This window comes from Sinohyriopsis cumingii, chromosome 8 (genome assembly GCF_028554795.1).
Source record: "Sinohyriopsis cumingii isolate HCF-2022 chromosome 8, ASM2855479v2, whole genome shotgun sequence".
NCBI classification, from domain to species: Eukaryota; Metazoa; Mollusca; class Bivalvia; order Unionida; family Unionidae; genus Sinohyriopsis; species Sinohyriopsis cumingii.
This window is the reverse complement of record NC_142968.1, coordinates 61,858,388-61,878,905: the sequence shown is the minus strand read 5'-3', so window position 1 is coordinate 61,878,905 and position 20,518 is coordinate 61,858,388. Positions and strand designations below refer to the sequence as shown.

General features: G+C 38.4%; 1 protein-coding gene across 1 annotated transcript in view; it reads right to left on the bottom strand.

Annotated features, from left to right (window-relative positions):
• Positions 1-11,903: 11,903 nt before the first annotated feature.
• The window catches only part of LOC149793665 (SCO-spondin-like), a 120,887-nt gene continuing 112,272 nt past the window's right edge, over positions 11,904-20,518 (bottom strand). The window contains exon 20 of the mRNA XM_089969032.1: positions 11,904-12,059. Within this exon, the coding sequence (XP_089825158.1) occupies positions 11,904-12,059 (156 nt within the window). The remainder of the gene's footprint in view (positions 12,060-20,518) is intronic.

Below are 20,518 nucleotides of genomic sequence, written 5' to 3'. Positions count from 1 at the left end.
CAAATACCTGCAGCTGCCATTTTATACGATTGTAATGAATTCCGCGTTCATTTTTTTAACTAGTGACTGATAATGTTGAAGTGTTGGATTAGGTTATGCAAGTATTTACAAGCATATCAATAATGGTAAATAATGTTTCCAAGGTAAATATGAATATGCAGAAATGAAATGTTTAATTTATTTAGACCACGCATTGCCAACTAAACTTTGATATATGTTGCACGTAACTTACAGAATAAAACTTGGATATGAAGCCGATAAATCTTTAAGGCTCTTTTTTCCTTCAACCGGTCACATTTTGGCTCTGAAAGCAGGGGTCTGTAAATATTGCTTGGCAATACGTGGTATCATAGGGTCAGACCAGGATACTGGAAACTATGAGGGATGATCAGACTGATCCGCTGAGTAAGATTACGAGGTCATATGAACTTTTGATTAGGACATTAACAGTTCACTTGCTATAATTTGACTCGATATTTAACACAAAACATTTCTGACCTAGCATTTGATTTCATAGGCTAATTTCAACAGATTCAATGATTCTGTATGGACATTTATTTGTTTCGTATTAAATGAACACAACAATACTGTTGTCAATTATTTAATTTCGTTTGAACTTTTATATTCTCATGTTACGTGTTTAGGCTCATATAATCAGCATTTCAAGAAATAAAGAAAACAGCAAGCTTTGAAAAATATAATAAATACTTTATTTCCCTCGAAAAAGTCTGTATAAATGAAAATAAATGAACTTAAGTTTTCCAGAATCAAATCCAGAAATAATCCAAGAATAATCCATGAATAAAGTTTTCGAAGTCCTAATATTGAAATCATCTAATGATTTCAAATTACGAGTCCCGATGAAGATTCCAATATGGAAAGCGAAGACGTATGCTGTAGCCTGTAATGTGTTGAAGTCTACAGTTAGTTGCAGTAACACAATAATTAATCCTCCGGTCTTGCAAATCGGATACAACTTTCAAGAAATGTCCTTGTTCAAGAATTCTGTATGAATATAATATTTCCAGAGAAACGAATTAATCTTTTAGAGTCCAAGTAATCTGAAGAAAAATTAACATATAACTCAAAAGCTCAAAACTTTAATGCTGGTCACAACATAAGAAAAAAAAACGTGACATCATGTGTTTAAAAGCCCGGACTCTCAGATCTCACTCTCTAAACATCACTATTAATACTAAGTATTTCGCAATTTCGGAAATACCTAATTGCGAAACAGAGGATCACGTCATCATGTTTACATGTAAAAACAAATCACATCGCTCATGTATGTCCTTGATATTACCAATCATTTTACTCCGATAAAAAGTTGTTTACTTGACCCTCAATCAGGACCAGGAAATATGTCAAAAATAGAAACAAGTTTATATTATTAGGGATCTAAGGATAAATTCAGGTCAAACTTAAATTTCTGGAAAATATAAAATTCCTAGAAAACAAAATTACAATACATCGATATGTAAAGAAAGTAAAACGACTCCAAAACCCACAAACAATCGAAACTTAAACAACTTAAATAAAATAAAATTTAAATCAAATATATGTAACAATATGTTAGAATATGGTCAACTTAACTTGATTAATTTTCAGTATTTGATCTTCATACTTGGATCGAACAATATTCGAACAGTTGAAATATATGCATCACATCTCATTGCATAATTGGTCTAATTATCTATTTGTGGTGTTTCATTCAGCTGAAAAATAGATTATGTCAGTGACTTGAATTTGAAAACAGAAACATTAGTTGTGATATTGCACACATGCTAAGAATTGTGCAACGTATTTACATTGTTTCAATTGGGGTGTTGAAGCGATATTTATCCTGCATATGACTTTGTATATGGTACTTAATTTTGTCTATGCGTCTTCGGTTTTGGCTCAAATATGATTCTGCATACTAGTCTCAATATTTTATTTAGTTACTCGTTTTGAGGGCATATCTCTATTGTAGAGCAAACAATTTAGTTTACTCATATCCGCCAATACTATATTGGTGATTAGTAGCAACAGTTTCCTTAATTTACCGACATCTCTTCCTTCCCACCCCCATCTCTTGTAGTTTCAGGATCCATTACAGTAATATTGTGTTAATTGTGTGTGAAGCTTACGTTATATAACTATTCTGATTTCATATATACTTTCTGGTTCTGTGTTAGCGTTTGATTTGATTCATATTTGTCTTGTAAGTGAGCTACTGTTACGACTTTAATAACACATTGGAGTTACAATATTGTGTTGAGTCAAGAGGCGTGCGAATAAGATTTGCCCTATCGGCGTTATACAAATTTAAGGAAATTCCGTAAGGACAAATAACAGCAGATAGAAATCATGGTAGAAGAACCTCTGCATTTATACCTACAATGGACGGGTATAATGACAGCGTTTATTTTGGTTTTAGTATACACGAGAACAAGCATGTGGATAGTCTTGTTTATTTCTCAATTTTTCAAGTATTTATACCTTGCATACTTAATAGTCATGAAAATGAAAATAGTAGAAGAATTCTAATATAAATCGTTCAAATAGTATGGTTTTCCTCTTGTTATGAATGATTTGGAAAGGCTAGCTAGTCAGAATGCTTCCCCCGCTTTTATGAAATTGTCATTGTCGAGTTGTTCAGTCCGTTGAACTGGTAGCAAGGAGTCATTGTAAGCAAACATAAGATGTTTGAGTGCAATTGACATAACATTGTTTATTAAGTATATTTTCAGTCACATGTGCTTATGATTGATTTTTGCACAAAACATGGCCTGGGATCTATATGAATCAATTCGTTCTCTTTAAATACGTGGAGTATGTCTGCGCACGCAAGAGCACTCGCGCGCGTGGAATATGCCTCAAGAATATCGAATGGGACTAGCAATTTCTTTAAAACTTTACACTATCTGGTTGTTTGTGGAGATGGGCCTCATTGCAGGAAGTGTCGATAAATAATAGCAATTATTAGACGTTCATGCATATTTTCCATGCTACTATTGTGACTATTATTGTTACTACTTTTCTTTGTCGTTGATGGCGCCATTTATATATCTAGTCTTTGTATATTGCATTGTCTACTTATTTCACAGGCGGCGGGGATACAATAAATTGAAATTCTTTTTAACTTACAAAGTCAGACACATTAGATTACAGTGTTTTGCAATTTATATATTATGGAGTGGAAATCATACGTTGTTGAAATGTGTCAATATTTCAATAAGGTTTATATTGTTCAAGTACATAGGACATTGTACTTCAATTGTTTATCTGCTACTATCAATCCTTGATCAGTACACATAAACAATATACCAATGTCACTGGCTGTAAGCAGACGAAGTAAAACGTTTGCGCATACATCATCTGCATGTAACGAATGATAGGTTCAATCTTGTGTCGTCAGGCAGTCTTAATCTTTAGGAACATTGGTTCGAATATGCAAAGGTGTAACAAACGTTCGAGAGTATACTGCCAGTTCGACTGACCATATTATGTGTCTTACACGCGTAAACTGGAAAACGCTATCGGCCTATAGTGGTGACAGTTTGTTCAAATGTTATATTTCTTTAAATTTTCTCCTAAATGAGTTCCAATAAATAAACTGGAATTAGAATGGCTACCTATCGTTGGAATACAAAGCAAATGTTATATTTATGTTGCATGGGTCAAGCAACACGGACTCTTCATAAATCTTTAAGATAAGCACATATAACCGTTGTGATTAGTCAAGATAATTTAGAATCACCACTAACCTTAATTCAAACTACTTAAAAGTTGTGTGGAGTTGTCAATTTCACGATTGAGGAGTGCAGCCGCTGCTGTACTTGTTGTGATGCAGTACCAATATCTCGCTTAAATGCAGCAAACATTATCTAACCCTCTACTAATGATATGTGGTCACTTTTCATAGGATTGATGTACAGTGTTTAACGACACCATCCTTACAAATTAGAAAGAATAGCCAAGACCAAATTCCTTGCCTAGGTGACATTCATTGGAGTGTAAATTACAAATGAAATTTGGTTTAAAAGATATTTGGATGTAAAATACCAGTGAGCATAGTATATCAAATCTTACTCAGCGTCGATCAAACAATAATCAATGTGTCGGACCTATATCTCGGAATCTCAGACATTAAATTATCTTAAAAAATATTTCAAAGCCTCGCTAGTTGTTCATATTCGAACACGAAGGTCAGGGAGTGACCTTTAAATATTTCCATGGAAAACATTGTACTGCAACGTACAGACGAAACACAAAAACCCCAACACGATGATGTTGGGCTAAGCATTTTTTCTGCCTTTCAAGACATTCAACCAACATTCGCACATTGTATCGATGACGTTTTTGGAAGTGGATTGAATTAGTTTTTATCGCATGGGTGGAAAATCTTTGGACAGAACGGACAAGTCCCCATGTTTAACTAAACGAGGAGGAAGTGTTTTCATTTTCTTTAATTTGGGTTTAGAAGAATGATAGCTGGGGGGGGGGGGGGTAGGTGGCATATTTGGGTGTTCAGGAGAACAAAAACACTGATTCCCATGCTTTGCCTCAGGTCTTTTGTATACTGGAACGCGTCGCCGCTGATTGTCTTTACCTCGTATAAATTTGATGACAATCATCACGAGTCGTGGAAGGCTTCTCAACGGACTAAATTGGGACGGTTCTTTTCTGGACAAATCCAGTAAACTCTGTAACGTGATCTCTCTTGGAATTTGATTTTGGGGGGCAGGTACTTTTGTAAGCATCTGCCACTGCAGCTAAGTAGGAGGGGAGTGTCACCGCTGTAAACCGCTCCGGTGGCCTAGTGGTTAGAGCGTCCGCCTCGGATGCGGGAGGTCGTGGGTTCGATCCCCGGCCGAGTCATACCAGAGACTTAAAAAATGGTACTAACAGCTGCCTCGCTTGGCGTTCAGCATTAAGAGGTTAGTGTTAGGACTGGTCGGCCTGGTGTCAGGATAATCTGACTGGGTGGGACATCATGCTACATGTCTGCGGCATGATGCCCCAGTGCTAGACATCACTATAAACTGCCACATTGCAGACATCGTAGCGATATGACTGAAAAATTGTTAAAGCTACGTTAAAAATCAAAATCACATCACATCACACACGTCACCGCTGTAGGAGACGTTTTATTGTTACAGCAACTGAGGAAGAACGGGTGTCAAATCTGATTGGGCAGGTGTCACCAACAATGGAGAAGTAGAAGAACCTGAGGCTACTGAGGACAGGGTCACCGTCGCTGCAGGTCGTGGTTTGCGAATGCAAGGTTGAGTCCTGGTCAAAATGTCTCTCTTGTGGGTAGAAGCAGTTTTCTGGGGGATTTTCTTTTTCTGGGGTTGTGACCTGGTCTTGTAACCAGTGTTGTTTTTCTTCTTTAGGGTTCGTTTGGCCTTTTTGGGAGTGGACTTTTTCTTGGGGAGAACTTTGGTGTCATAAGGATCCCATTTTATGAGGGAGCGAACGATGACACCTCCTAAAGAACTGCTACCTCCAGGTTTCAAAATGATTTGCTTGTTGGTTTGATTCTTGATGCGGGATACAACCAGTTGCGTCAAGGCTACATTATTTCTGTCAAAAGAGCGTTTGGTTTGATGACGAATGTGAATGATGCCTTGCAGTAATTGACTTGCTGTCACCGTAAACAATGGTGAGACTTATTTTAGTCTGGCTTCTAAGACACGAGCACGTAATTGTGGATTGTTCTCGTGACTGATGCCATACAAGGCTCGAATCAATTTGACGGGAATATGAGACTAAAGGGACGTCATGTTGACGCTATATGAGACAGATCCAAAGTGTCCGAGGTTTATATAGATTTTTTAGCTAAGTCGACGACGAGGACGTGTACACGACAGGCCCTCGGTCTTGGCGCTAGTGGTGAAACAGATGGGTACGAAATAGCAAATAATAGGGGTGGGTGGGTTTTAAATCCACGAGTAAATAGGCGTGGGGGGGGGGGGTGACTGATGGTGCGGTGGGATTTACTTTGCTGAAAAAAATGTAGAGTAATGTAAATGACACTGGCATTACAATGATGACTTTTGTGCGTAGACCACAGATTAATTCTTCTTCATCTTCTCTTAGCATGTGAACGAAAATGACCAGATGGGCTTGACTGGGGTCAGACTCGATCCCGTCGTCTTTGCTAGGAATGCCTTGCACAAACACGATGGAATCGCCTTGACTTTCTCGCAAGAGGCTGTACGCCGATTGCCACTCTACGTAACACCACGCGATTAGTTTAGGTGGCGGATCGGTCAAATGATGTTTATGTTCGATCAAACATTTGACAAATTCGGTTTAGCCTGAAGCGCTAGGTCCGGCAATCAACATATTAAAGGGATGTCGAAGATACAAGGCCTCATAAATGTCACGATCTAAGTGTTCTTCGATGACATTGAAAGTAGAGGAAGAGGAACCAGAGACAGCGTAGGTAGCCATAGTGCAGGGAAAGTCACTTTTGACCCGAAAACAGATAAGACAAGAGTTTTCATAGCTTTTTCAGGACACGTTTATTGCAAGTTAAAATGGAACAACGCGAAAGACAAAAATACATAAAGCCAAATGGTTAAGTACAGCAATAACAAACACATCAAAGCGATCAAAGCGGAAAAGTCTCTGTACTACATGTTGTTGGTAACCATGGTGTTCTAGGGACAGTGTGTAATATTTGTACAGTTTCTACATTGGGTACAGTCACACTAGTAGCAATCCGAAATGGTCTTTCAGGAATGTCTATGATAGTTCTGTCCTGAAAGGAGTGTGTGTCCTCGGTGACCGGTTCTTCTGGCACTGTCACTAACACAGGATTAAAATTTACTTTTTTTTGGACATAATTGGCCACTTCTATGGTCCAAGCCTCAAAACCCTAATTTTTCCAGTCACGTATATCTATCCAATGACGGCGCAAGTCACAAGTTGCACAGACATCGTCATACACATCTTCGGTACCTAAAAGTTGACGAATATTGTTTCCCGTAGAAGTCGAGAAATATCCAGATGAAAAACACAAGGCTTTGAACAAAATATGAATTGCTCGCGGTCATTTAAATGGACCACTTTCATGTTTTATTTGGTGGTAAGTACCGTTCGTAAAGAGTCCACAAGATATCGACTGGTAAGCGAAATCCCAGAAAACAAGTCACTAAGACACATATCACACGTCCCCAATTGAATGGGCACAGTTCTCGTAATAAGTGTTGGTAATCTTCCACTGTTTTAATACTCTCATTGATTCCCTTCTTCGGAATCTGTGGTATCATTTCTGACAAAGGCCATCGCATGATAGCCTGTTTTTATACCTCTTTTTGTCGGAGGCAATAAGTGTACTTTCTGCACAGAGATGATTGTACTTTAGTGGCGAATCTAAATGGTTTAGTTATTAACTTGCACATCACAAAACACCGTTCCACCATTTCCTCTTGAAGTAAGTTTACGTTGTGTAAAAGAGTTTGGTAACCCTCTAATTCTTCCTCTGGATTTCTTTGCAGTAATTCTACCTTGTAGTAAATATAATGAGTCACAACAATCCAAGCCTTCTAGCTCACGTATAGTTTAACAATATCTGACCACTAGAACACTTTCATCTGAATCAGTCCTCCTATAGCATTCGGGTAACAGTAGTTTAAACATCGGTGAGGTAACGGGTGCAATTGATCTTTGCGTTTTACTTGTAGTTTGACCAGTTCTCGGTAAATGCGTTCTCTCAACTCTACAGGCAAATCACGAATGTTCTCTTGTAATGTATCCATGATTCAAGCCAGTCGGTATTATTTTATTTAAAATCTTCTAGAGCGAAATTACTGGACATAGTGAGTAATTTCTGACCTCTCCCATTCAGGGTAATGTCAATAAGATCTTCTGATGTAAGCGGACTAAAGCGGAATAATTGGATTAACGCACACTTGATCCATAGAAATCTGACGACGTTTGTTGACTTGTTCACTTTCATCTTGTGAATTTCTCGACACAAAAGTTCCACAATAAACAATTGAGATTTTGCTCTGGCATGTCACTGCCAAAATTCCTTGTAAATCTTCTCTTGCAGTTCGTTTAGTAGTCCTTGAATATTATTGTTTAAATGGCATTTAAATACTTGTCTAGGTGTTGTCCAATGTTTGACTCCTAACCAATCTGGTTTCTTAAGCAACATGGTATGCCACTTTAATGACTCGGTCCCACTAAAGGTAGGTAGTGACAATCCGGAGACCATCGAGCATGTTCCAGGTAAGCCAAAACTTTCTGCTTCCACTAGTGAAGTGACACACTGCAACTAAAGCACATCTCTTAATCCTCTTCGCCCAAGTAGAAAAAGCCAGTTCTATCTAATTCTTCAGTGTTAGGACCTCCCAGATATTTAGGCCATTTTCCATGGAAGGTTTGGAATCGACTTTCATAGTCGCAGAATTCAGGCAAACGCACAGGGAACGAATATTAGTCTCTCACAGATTCTGGTGAAATCCGCATGAGTTTGCTCAGTTTTGGATGACATCCGTAGGGTGGTAGCTGAATGGTTTCATGTGGAAAATAACATTGACCACGAAAACCAGTAAAAAGTCCACGATAACAAGAGGCATCGCTTTCGCATCCGTTAGGTTTGACACGGAGAGTATCATTTTACAATGTAGGTGTAGTGGTAATGGTAGTTGTAATAACACAGTTACCATGATGTGGAACTGCATCTCTGAGGCCACAACGTACAGCATCGCTCTCATCGCAAGCCATAGCATCGCACTCGACTGGAGAATCCTCAAACTTGAATGATATCTGTTTAAAAGGATTCTTCTTTCTCGCTTGGTCTTGGTAGTTACAATGAACTATCTATCTTGGAGGTTGTCTTTTTTTATTTGCTGATCAATATCGACGTGACCGTACGGTAAAGTGAAGTGACTGGGAAGCCGCACTCGCTTCTGACAATTTGAAACATTTTTTTCCATGGACCAACTGACGATTTGGTGAATGGGTAAACGTACAGTCTTGTGCGGTTCGTAGGCGGTCACTTTAAAGTTTCCATCCTCTCCAGACTGCAGTGTTTCTTTCAATGCACCAAAGTTCACTACTCGACTGTTGCAATAAATGAGAGTCAATCCTTTCTCTTTGCTCTTCGTGTGCACTTCTCCTTGTTTGTCCCGCTATTCGTAGCCGTAATTTTTAGGGCCGCCACTAGCAACACTTAGAATCTTGTCGTCGGGGTGTTCGTCTGTCCAGGCTCCTAAACGATCTCCTTCGATGTCAGGGTGTCGTTGACCCAAGCGATCGATATAGATGCAACTGTCCGTGTCAAAGTACAGGACGCGATCACCTAACAGTTCTAAAGAGTCGTACAATTGTAAGCGAGCATGGACTGTCACGTAAGCCGCAATGATGACATTTCCAAATCCGTCGACTTGAACAAAATCCAGTTCTTCACAATTGACTAAGATCTAATCATCACGAACGACGTCCACGTGTTTCATGTATTTGGTTTTGTCGTGAATCATCTGGAAGTACCGCGAATGTTCTGTTAAATACTCCGTCTTAGGTAAACACGGTCGTTTTGCCATTGTGCCCCACAAGCAATTTAACATCACATTTGCAAACGATCGCTTTCCTTCGTTTTTCTCCACGTGGCCTAAAGCGATGCCTTCCTGCTCCCAGTATTTCTCTTTGAATTTCATTTGGTCTTTGGGAGTGTGGCACCAGGAAGGATAGCCACTGGCTTCTTATTTCAGTTTCAAAAAAGCATCGTCGTAGTATGCGAAAATACCTTTCTGAGTCTTGTGTTATTTTTCTGTTTTGGGAAAGTGGTAGATTTCGTACACTTCTAGCAATTGATATCCCAGGTTCGGAGCCTTAAACAATTCCACGTTGACCCACATTCTCGACAAGGCGCGTTCTTCCTGGGTGTGCTAACAAAGCCGGTCTTGGTTGCACGTTTAGGCACAAGTACGGCACAAGGGAAACATCAGTACATGATAGATAAAAAATTGATTTTGAGTTTTAATTGATTTTGGCAGTTGAAATAATATCTCTTTTCGATTTTAAAAAACAAACTCTCATCAGCCCTCAAGCAAACAAACTGCGTTAAGCATTTGCCACGGCCATGGTCTACTTCAGGACTGGCTCCTGTCGATGATGATTTGGTTGAGGTCACTAGGGGTGGTATCGCAGGCGTAATATCAGGGCTGGGAAACTTGGCTCGGGAAGGGCTTTTTCTCTTTGGTCACATCAAAGAAGTCTGATACATTTGTTTCAGACTCCTTACCTCTGCCAAAATGTCTGAGTACCGTCACCGTTTGACTTTCACTATTCTCTTTCTCTTCTAGACCTTGTTTCTTCTCTGCTGCTTCTTCTTCTTGCTTCTTCTTTCTGCTGTTGTTGTTGAAGGAGAAAAGCTTGTTCTGCTTCTTTGTGCTGCTGTAACAATTTCTCAAATTCTTCGTTCTGTCTCTGTTTAAAATATTCGATATGTGGTAAAGAAGGAGAAGGTGGCGAAGGTACTGGTACTGAAAACAAATCTTGCGAAGAAGAAACAAAATCAACTAAATCCAAATTAAAATCCACCTCTTCTGGAAGTAGACCCGTGTTGACTTTGGTAGCCGCTGCTATGCTTTCGCTTCTCGTCTTCGCGGCTGGTGCACAATAATTCATCGTCTTCTTAGTTTTCGTCATGTTTGAAAACTCGGTCACATGGTTTGAATGTGAACAGACGCTAGCGCACCTATATATGCGTATCATATGATATAATTGTATCTGCATGTATTAAAAACGGACCATTTAAGACAGCTTTGAATTCCATACAAATCCATTATGTGGGTTTTTATAATGTTCATAATAGACACGTTCCATGTTTATACGTAACATGGACCCGACCTGTTTTTACGGTTCTTGCAGATTTATCTCCCATGAACTAGAGCGGTAATAGTTTCTCTCAACGGACCAGTCGAAACTGCTAGATGACTCATTGACGCCTATGTTTAATCTTTAATTGATTGATTATTTGTTTGATTGACTGATTCATTGAATGATTGATTTAGAAGGCAGAAAGCATAGGGTTGTGCAGGTAGTCAGTGTAAACGTTGTTGTCGGTTCCACACTTTAATTATCCTTCAGATTTTCATCTTTAGTCGTCATCTTCTTTACGTTAGTGGTACCAGTCTACCTTTTTAAGGCACCGTCGACATCAAATTAAGGTAACAATAATTGATGGATATATAGATCAGCTAGTAGGGCTCAGTTAGATAATCCCTGCCTGCCTATTTCTCCCATAATACCTTCTGTACCTGTCGTTCTATAACATATTTTGGACAGTGTTCGTTTCGTTTAAGTTTATTTACTCTTCCATACTACTCTAAATTAATATGTGTGGTTCGAACTAAAATGTAATGTTAGATGTCTTATGTTCAAATCATTAATCTCGTGCAAAGAAAATATCACTAGCTTATTGAAAACTACCGAACGATTATTCGAGTTCAAAATCATTCATTGCACAGACTGAGCACACTACGATAGAGAGAGAGGGAGAGAGAGAGAGATATGACAGACTCTACAGCCATTTTCTCCAGTATTTTTATAGTCTGTTAGCAATTTCAGTAAATGTGATATGGTTTGTCTGCTTAAATGTTTTCCATGCTAGGCGTTTGCCATAACAATGAAACAGAGGAATTCTCCACGTTAATTTTGTTGCATATTACTCAACACAACCTGACATCGACCTAGATATCAATGCCCCAAATCTATTACATATATTGCGTCATTAAATTTTGGTTTTGTTCAAAACTACAACACCTAAAAACTCCTCAAAGTAACTTTATTATGATCTCGTCAGTGTTATATAACATTGAGAACAGCCAAACATCAAGCCTGATTTGAAACCGCATTTCAAAGAATTTTCTCGTAAAATTAGAAACCTAAGTTTAACGTCAAATGTGTATGCCCAGGCTAACGGTACCAACGCTGTTGAATGCGAAACATGTCCACTTTCCACCGTACGTCGTGCTGGTATACACGTCAATCGTCACCTGGGTTTCATCTGGACTGTAGTGAATCGCAGGTGGGACGTAGAAAAGCCCCAAATTCTGAAAAATGTGTAGTTCCTAATAACAATAATAATAATAAGAAGAAGAAGAAGAACAACAACAACAACAACGATCGCAAAATATCTGTCACGTTGTGGAAGAACATTTGTTAACAATTCCTGCTCATGTTTATAAATGTCTTCTGATATAATTTGTAATTCGAAATAGTTTGGGTAATGTCAATACGTGTTATATAATATTACGACTTTAGGCCGATTCTGAAACAAAGAAAATACCTGTCCATCAATAAGTCAACGCGTTAACTTCAAATTCGCGGTTACTTCCTTTGAAGATCTTGCCGCAGGGCGAAAAATACTGTTGTTTGCAGTTAGCAGTCGGCTTAGCTTAGGAGGCCGGAAACCTGAAATTGTAACATCTCAGTGATACCACCGCAGACCGTTTTCAAAGAGACCACCGGAATCCAATCAGAACTAAGATAATCGAATTTCGGGCGGGTTCCTCACGCAGGCAGTCATTATTCTGTTTAATCCATTATGAATGAATCAGTGGACGTCTGGACTTTGGCAAGAGCAGATCATAGGGAAATTTGAGAGACTAGACTGCGCTCTGAGTGCCGAAGTTTTATGTTCATTAAAAGGGTGGATATGGGAAAATAACTAATGTAAACCAAATTTGTGGGGAAAAATGGAAGGGACATACAAAATAACATTTTAAATATAAAAATAATAATAGATTATATAAATGAAACAGGTACTTTTCGAACAAGAAAATGCTTTTGACCAATTAGAACACAACTATATATATATATATATATATATATATATATATATATATATATATATATATATATATATATATAGAAAGAAAGTACTAGAGAAGTACGGTTTCGGAACAAACTTCCGCAAATGGACTGAAATCCCATACACAAAAATAACCTCATGTGTACAGATATACGGAAAATGTACGAAGAATTTGAAATACAACGATCAGTGAGGCAAGGATGCTATTATACGTATCAATGCTATTATACGTAATAGCAATTGAGATTCTAAGTCATAAAATACGAAACAACCCAGAAATACAATGTATAGAAATTCCAAATCTTAGAGAGGAATTTAAAATGCCCCCAACATGCAGATGATTGTACAAACTTCATAAGAGATGCAAAATCTTACCAACATCAAGAGAAAATTTCGGGAAAGCATCAGGTTCTAAAATAAATCACGACAAGGCCGAAATTCTGAAAATAGGCGAGGGACAAAGTGAAAGCTGTAGGGATAATTTTTGGAAGGAAAGACAAAATAGAAAAACTACAAGCATGTACTAATTTTTTTTTAAAAAGAAAACGCACATATTTGGGCTCTAGCGCAGTTATGCATAATTGAGCGGGCCCAAGTGGCCAAAACATATCTCTATTCAAATATAAACTACACTATTAGGTCAATTGATATGGAATATGAAACTCTAAACTAGACAAACATTATAGACTATATATGAAACTATAAAACATATTACATAATGAAAGAAAATCTATATGCAGCAAAAAGTAGAGGTTGACTGTGTTAACCCAGCCCCTACTAATGAAGATATTGAACATAATTAATAGGTTTAGAAAAGTGCAACCCGAACCTAAGACAGTGTTGGGTTGGCTTCACGATGAGAAGCAGACCAGATATATACAGAAATGACAAGCTTACAGAAAAACTCGAAGTGCCGAGAAAATTTAGATACATTACAGAAAATTTACTTCAATACAGAGACAAAATAGATTTATGGCAACTAGACACAGAAAATACATATAATTTATAAAGAGAAGATATACCAAAAAAAAAATAGGGGCCCCGAGTGGCCGAGTGGTCGAAAGCGCTCTCCGTTACGGATCACTGCCATCTCACCTCTGTCTGCGTGGGTTCGAGTCTTGGATTCAACCACTGTGGGTATGTGAGAAAGCTTGCCAGTAGCTCCTCAAAGGTCGGTGGTTCTTTCCGGGGATTTCCCGGGTTCTTCCTCCACCATTAATACTGGCCGCCATGTATAGACTATCGTGTGCTGAAAAATGACGTTAAACCCTACAAAAACAACAACAACCAAAAAATAAAAGATGTAGACTAGAGCAGGACAATGGGGCGGGGGGTACCTGGGAAAGAACTTGACTAAATTGGGAAACAATAAGATCTGTGAAAACAGAAAGCATAATTTTAAATATCTACACAACACCTGGCTCACAGGCGAAGAAACTATTAGACGTCGTATAATCAGATAATGCCAAAATGCCCTTTATGTAAAGTAGCCAACTTCACTAAACTCCATGCGATCGCCCAATGTGATACAATAAAAAAAATAATAGGATAATGTTAAATATGGAAATATGTAAAAAGTATTAATAATGGAAATATCTAAAGAGTATAAGTACCATATAAATAACATTTTATATATAGACGTAAATTTTGAAAATAAAGTAGTTTTAAAAATAATTGATTATATTACAACAACAATGTTAGGTTGCGGGTACGTTAGAAAAATAATAAAATAAAACATGTAGTTTAATGAAATTAAACCAAAGGGGAGGGAGATGGGGGAAGGGCTTCGGTAAACAACCCAGGTATGGGTCTGTACCGCCAGTGCGCGGACTGGAGCCCAAACTTTATCTCTCACCCCATATATTTTAATATTTCGAAACAATTTTAAATTATATGTATGTAATGAACACTAAGAATATATTCTAAGTAATTCCTGCTATAGTACAAAAACAATGCTAGTCTGCGGCAAAGGTAGAAGAATATAAAATAAAACATGAAGGGAAAAATATCATGGGAATCTATTAATAAGTTTTATAAAATTATACCAAATGGGATGGAGATGGGAAAGGGCTTCTGTTTACAACCCAAGCAGGGTCTGTACCGCCAGTACGCAGGCTGGAGCCCTAATCTCATCTCACCCCACCACCCCATCCCGGTATTTTAATAATTTTTTAATGGTCGTTTTGTATGATTTGAAGTCATTGTGGTGAGACTTATGTAGGTAACGGAGTGAATACATCCTGTATAGTCAGCGCTTACTTTGGATAGGATTTGAATATAACTAAAACGAAGAATAAAAGGGCTAATCTTATACTGCCAATACTAATCAAAAGTGGGTTCCCGAAGTGATAAATAAAGAATATCAATATACAAAACGTCTTTAGAAAATTCCTTTATTTCCATTTTCTTCTTCTTTTTATTCCCTCTCCAGTCTCTCTATCTTTCCTTTCCCAAATTACATTATAAATAGTGGGACACAGGGACCTGCATGATGGATAAGTAAGAGACATAGACATGGCAGGGCTATATCACAAGGCGCCACGCGAAGTGACCAGGCCTGCGAAAGAGCCTCAGACAAATCATCATGCAGGATATGTACAAACGATACAAACAAATGGGGAATAAGTTTAGTAATAACTGGTATCTACTAAAAATACTAAAATTATATGCCGTTTAGAACCTTTATCAATCTACATAGATTAGACATAAATATTTCTTAATATATAACCTAAAGAGGGCAAATTTGATATAACTGCTGTATTAACATATACATATATAGCACAGAAAACAAAATAGCAAACTTACATATAGCATATACAGGACGTAGGGGATCCTTAACAGAAGTCACTGCTAAAAACAAGGGAAGAGACTCCAACAAACCTAGATCGGACGAACAACCCTTTTGATAACACTAGGGAACAATACCCCATCAAAAAGTTGTGAGTAAATAAGTTTTTGATCAAACTTCTTTTATATAAAACAATACAAACACACACACCTATAGGGTAGACACAAACACGTAAAAACACTTCTTTGTGGGAAAAGGGGGGGGGGGGGCAGCATCTGTCTGGTGCCCCCAAAAGCGAAAAAAAAAAAAAAGGTTAAAAAGGATGGGAAGTTAGTTCTAGGACCTACAGTCGAAATTGGAACAAAGTCCCGAATCTCACTTCCTAACTAGGTGTCGTAAGATTTATACGTTCCTATGTGCATTGAATGTATTAGACAATTTTTTATTCTTTGTATATCTGAATTATCAACATGTCGTAAAGCACAGCGAATTAGTAATAATCAAGATTAATGTATGTAATTGTTGGGATAAAATTAAAGTTGACGGTGTAATCTGCTACGATGTTGATTTTAATAGTGTGTAGTTAGACCTTGTACTTGTTTGTATTTGAATATATAGTTGTGGATTGTGCAGAGTTAAGCTTTGTTGGCCTCGTGCATGTATAATTAGGCCTTTATATTTGCAAGTGTCTTTTATAATTAGTAAGGCAGAAAATGCGTAAGAATATTATCGATGTTGATAGTTTACAATATAGAGAATTAGGGATATATATGTATGTATCAGAAGTCGTGATATTATTGTGTGGAATATTTGGATGTGAGTCTATGAGTGGACCTAATGATTTAATTGTCATTATGCTGAGGAAAGTTCTGTGACAGTGTCTTAATTCTCCCGTGTTTGAACAAGGAGGCACCATTTTACGTACCTGCTAGTCCACGGGAAGCTTTCCGGGTGGGAACAGACGCCACCCGAATATTAGAGATAAGACGCAGAGAGCACGTTGAGATAGGCTGTTATGCGTGGAAGAAGGGTCGGAGACGGAAACGAGGGTACCGAAAGAACCGACAAGGAGGACCGAGAGAACGGAAAGGAGGGTACTAAAAGTAAAGACAAGAAGGGCCGATATAACGGAAACGAGGGTACCGGAAGTACCAACAAGGAGAGCAGGGAAAGCAATACAAGATGGAAGTTAAAGATGAGTAACAAAAAGGGACACGGGAAGGAAACACTCTCAGATCTAATTTCGCGGGATGAAATAATTGGCAATTCGGATAGGTTGTGGATTGATTGGAAGCACATGCATTGAAAAGTGTCCTGTAATTGTGGAATACTTTGATAAGGTTTATTAAATTGTCTCACCTTATTTTTTTATATTTTAACACCTAGACCGTCGGCTTTGCTGATTGGGGGCACGGAGCTATTTAACCTTTAAATTGTCCGTCCTTCTCCGGGGTTACTAAAAATTCCGTTGGGGGTATGTGACAATATCCATAGATTGGAACAGGTGTCTATTTCAGATTGAAAGCAACTAAAATGCTCAGCATTGCAAATCGCCACTTCTATTGGACTCACTCGCAACACCTAAATTACCTATCTCAACCACACCTCGGGACAGTTACCTAGGATCCAGAACCGGACATCCAATACTTACAACTAATAGTCGAGAAACAATGTCACTTTTCAAAATATTTAAATAAGGTATTACAACAACTCCTTTCTTTTCATCTTTATAGGTTTGCAAAGACTAAAGTTCATTCCGTGTTAAAATACCATCAAAAATGCCATTGACACTACGAGCATATAATAATAATAATAATGAGGACTTTCTATAGTGCCTAATCTTTAGAAGCTCTAAGCGCTTTACAACATTAGACAACACATATAAGACAAAAAACGTATAATGATATGAGTACAAAAACAAACACCATAAAATTAGAAAACATTAACAAAAACATGCTGAGAATATTTAAGGTAGGAAACATTATTAGGTCTTTAAGTTTGTTCTTGCAGTCGAAATAAGTGAGTTTTGAGAGCCTTCTTGAATGTGATCACTGTGCCTTTGTGTCTAAGTTCAGTGGGCAATTCATTCCATGTTGCTGGGCCCTGGTATACAAAAGAACGCTGTCCATATGACTTTCTTTTCATAGTGGGAATACTGAGTATACGATTGTCAGAAGAGGAGCGTAAGTATCTTGCTAGTGTGTACACATGGGGGAGGTCGGATAGGTATGTTGGACTAGAGTCCGACAGTGAAACGTAGCTCAGAGAATACCTTTTGTGTTTGATTCTGGATAGAATGGATAGCCACTGTAGGGTACAGAGCAGTGTGCTCTGGTCGTGGTACTCTAAGTAAGATCCGAACAGCTGTGTTTTGAACTTTTTGAAGTTTCTGGAGCAGATATTGAGATGAACCAGACATAATTGAGTTACGATAGTCAAGTCTTGAAAGTACTAATGAACACACAAGTGTTTTAGTGGCATCAACTGAAAGATATTTGCGAATTGAGCTAATGCTTCTCAGCTCTAGCTATGCAGCCTTGCATATGTTCATGACATGTTGGTGCAATGTTAGAGTACTGTTCAGAGTAACACATAGGTTTCGCACTGATTGTGTGAATTTAATGTTGGTGTTGCTGATATTTATTGTTTGACGTAAAGGATGTGAATGAGAAAGTCTTTGTGTTGTGATCAGAATGGCCTCAGTTTTATCATCATTCATCTGCAGCTTGTTACATGTCATCCATGATCTCACATCAGAAATACACTTCTCTACACCTTGGTTAGTAGCATCTACTTCAGTTGGGTGGCTATAATTGTATATTTGGGTGTCATCAGCGTACAATTGATGAGACACTGGATGATGATCTATGACACTTGAGAGCAGCAGAGGGGGCGAATCGGACATTTGGCCCAAACGTCATTTGGTTTAATTGATACTTTCTGCACTCAGCGGATCCAGCGTCGTCAGCGCCTGGTAAAAAAAAAAACGACGTCGTCGTCGGGGGAGGGGGGGGGGGGGCAAATCGAACGTCATTTAGTTTAATATACTTTCTGCACTCAGAGATCCAGCGTTGTCAGCGTCCGGTAAAAAAAGCGCGACGACCGCGTTGATGTCATTGCCCCCTCTGCTGCTAAGGGGTTACAATGAAAATCTTTATGATCTTACAAACAGAGTGATCACTAACTCCTCCTCTTGTAGATCAATTAGGTTATTTGACTGATCGGTAAGTCTGAAATTAATTCTCGTTAAAAACCGATTATGGCATCGCATATAGACCGGATTAATCGGACTCTCAATAATTAAAAATCCCGGAGGGGCTGTTGGTGAAAATGAATAAAGGATATACCCCTGTTGAGCCTGATTTGATTGCTTGGTATCCACCTGGTAACTCCCTTCGATAACATCACACACTAGATTGATTGCTATTACCGATGTGATATTTACGTTGTATGGAGCAATATGCCTACCATCCTCTCCGTTATCGTGTCTAAGGATATTTAATGGGCCGAGAAAATCATGAAGAGATTTTCTTAGTTCTGGCGCGTTGTATCCTGGAAACTTGAAATCCGGTAAATTGGCTTCTGTGATATTATACTCGGTTAGGAATTTTTGTTTATTATCATCGCTGTTAGCAGATATTGTTTTAACGATTCGTTCATTGATATATTCCATGTCTGATATAAGTTGATTTAACACCTCAACGTGTTTTCGTGTTTTTGTTTTCCGTAGCTGTTCTAGTTGTAATTGGTAATTACGATTAATCTCGGTAAAAGCACCAGTGATATCACTTAAATTAACTGTGACCACGGCGGACGATTCAGGAGTTTCCTTATACGGAAAATACCATTGCATGGTATTCCTGTCTTGAAATATAAACCTGCTGGGTAATAACGTGTTTTTTATAATAGACAAATCATCTCGATAACTGGGATTAATTTCATGATACGATTGCGCATTCGTGTGCAAGTCCGCGGGGATTTCATGAGGTGGATTCTCAGGCCATCCTAGTATGGTTCTTATTGAACTGTTATAAATATCAACCATATACCCCGGTGTGCTTATTTCAATCGTCGACGATAACGTCGGTTCATGAACCGTAATAGCTATTTTTGATTCCTTTGTGGTAATCGATTTTATCCTGCGTTGAAATTCTTTATTGATTTGTTCTATTTGGTATGACCCAGTTGGTATTGAAACAGTTTTCCAGTCTGGGGTCCCATCGGGCTTATTTGTCCATGCAAAAACCAGCGAGTTGTTAGGTTGTTGTCCGTTAAATGCTTCCGCTCGGATATTAGGCCAACTGTGATATACTCGCAATTTTGCCAGGGATATTTCCTTCACTGGAACCGATGATGGGAAGTTCACACTGAATTCTGGCTTCGTTGATGTTATTGATATCATACTTGTTTGTACCGGAGTGGTGTTCTCCGCGATCCGTTGAAGTAATTGAAACCATTCGGGGTTCAGCGACATTATTATTATTCGCTGTTTTTAGTGTTCAATTTCAACACCGAATATTAACAACTTGCTTGTTTTCAGGAGAATGTTTTAAGCCCATTGAAGTGGTTTCAGCGACGTGGTTTCCAGCTTCCAGTTGAAAATCCTCGATTTTTGACATCGCGGAGTCATACAACTGGACCATCGTGGAGAATTCAACATCGGATATGAACGAATTATCAATTGACAACGAGATCAACCCGGATAATTTCGAGTACGCGTCGGATACTATTTGATGTTTTACTGTATACTCGTTGAGTTTTTTCTGAGAACACGATGATATCTTTTTAGTGATTGCGTTGGCAACTCCAGCAATTGTTGTCGCCGCGGAGATAGCGATTGGAACAGCGATCGGGGCCATCATGGTCACCGTGGATAAAATGACACCGGTACCAGCTACTATACCGGACAC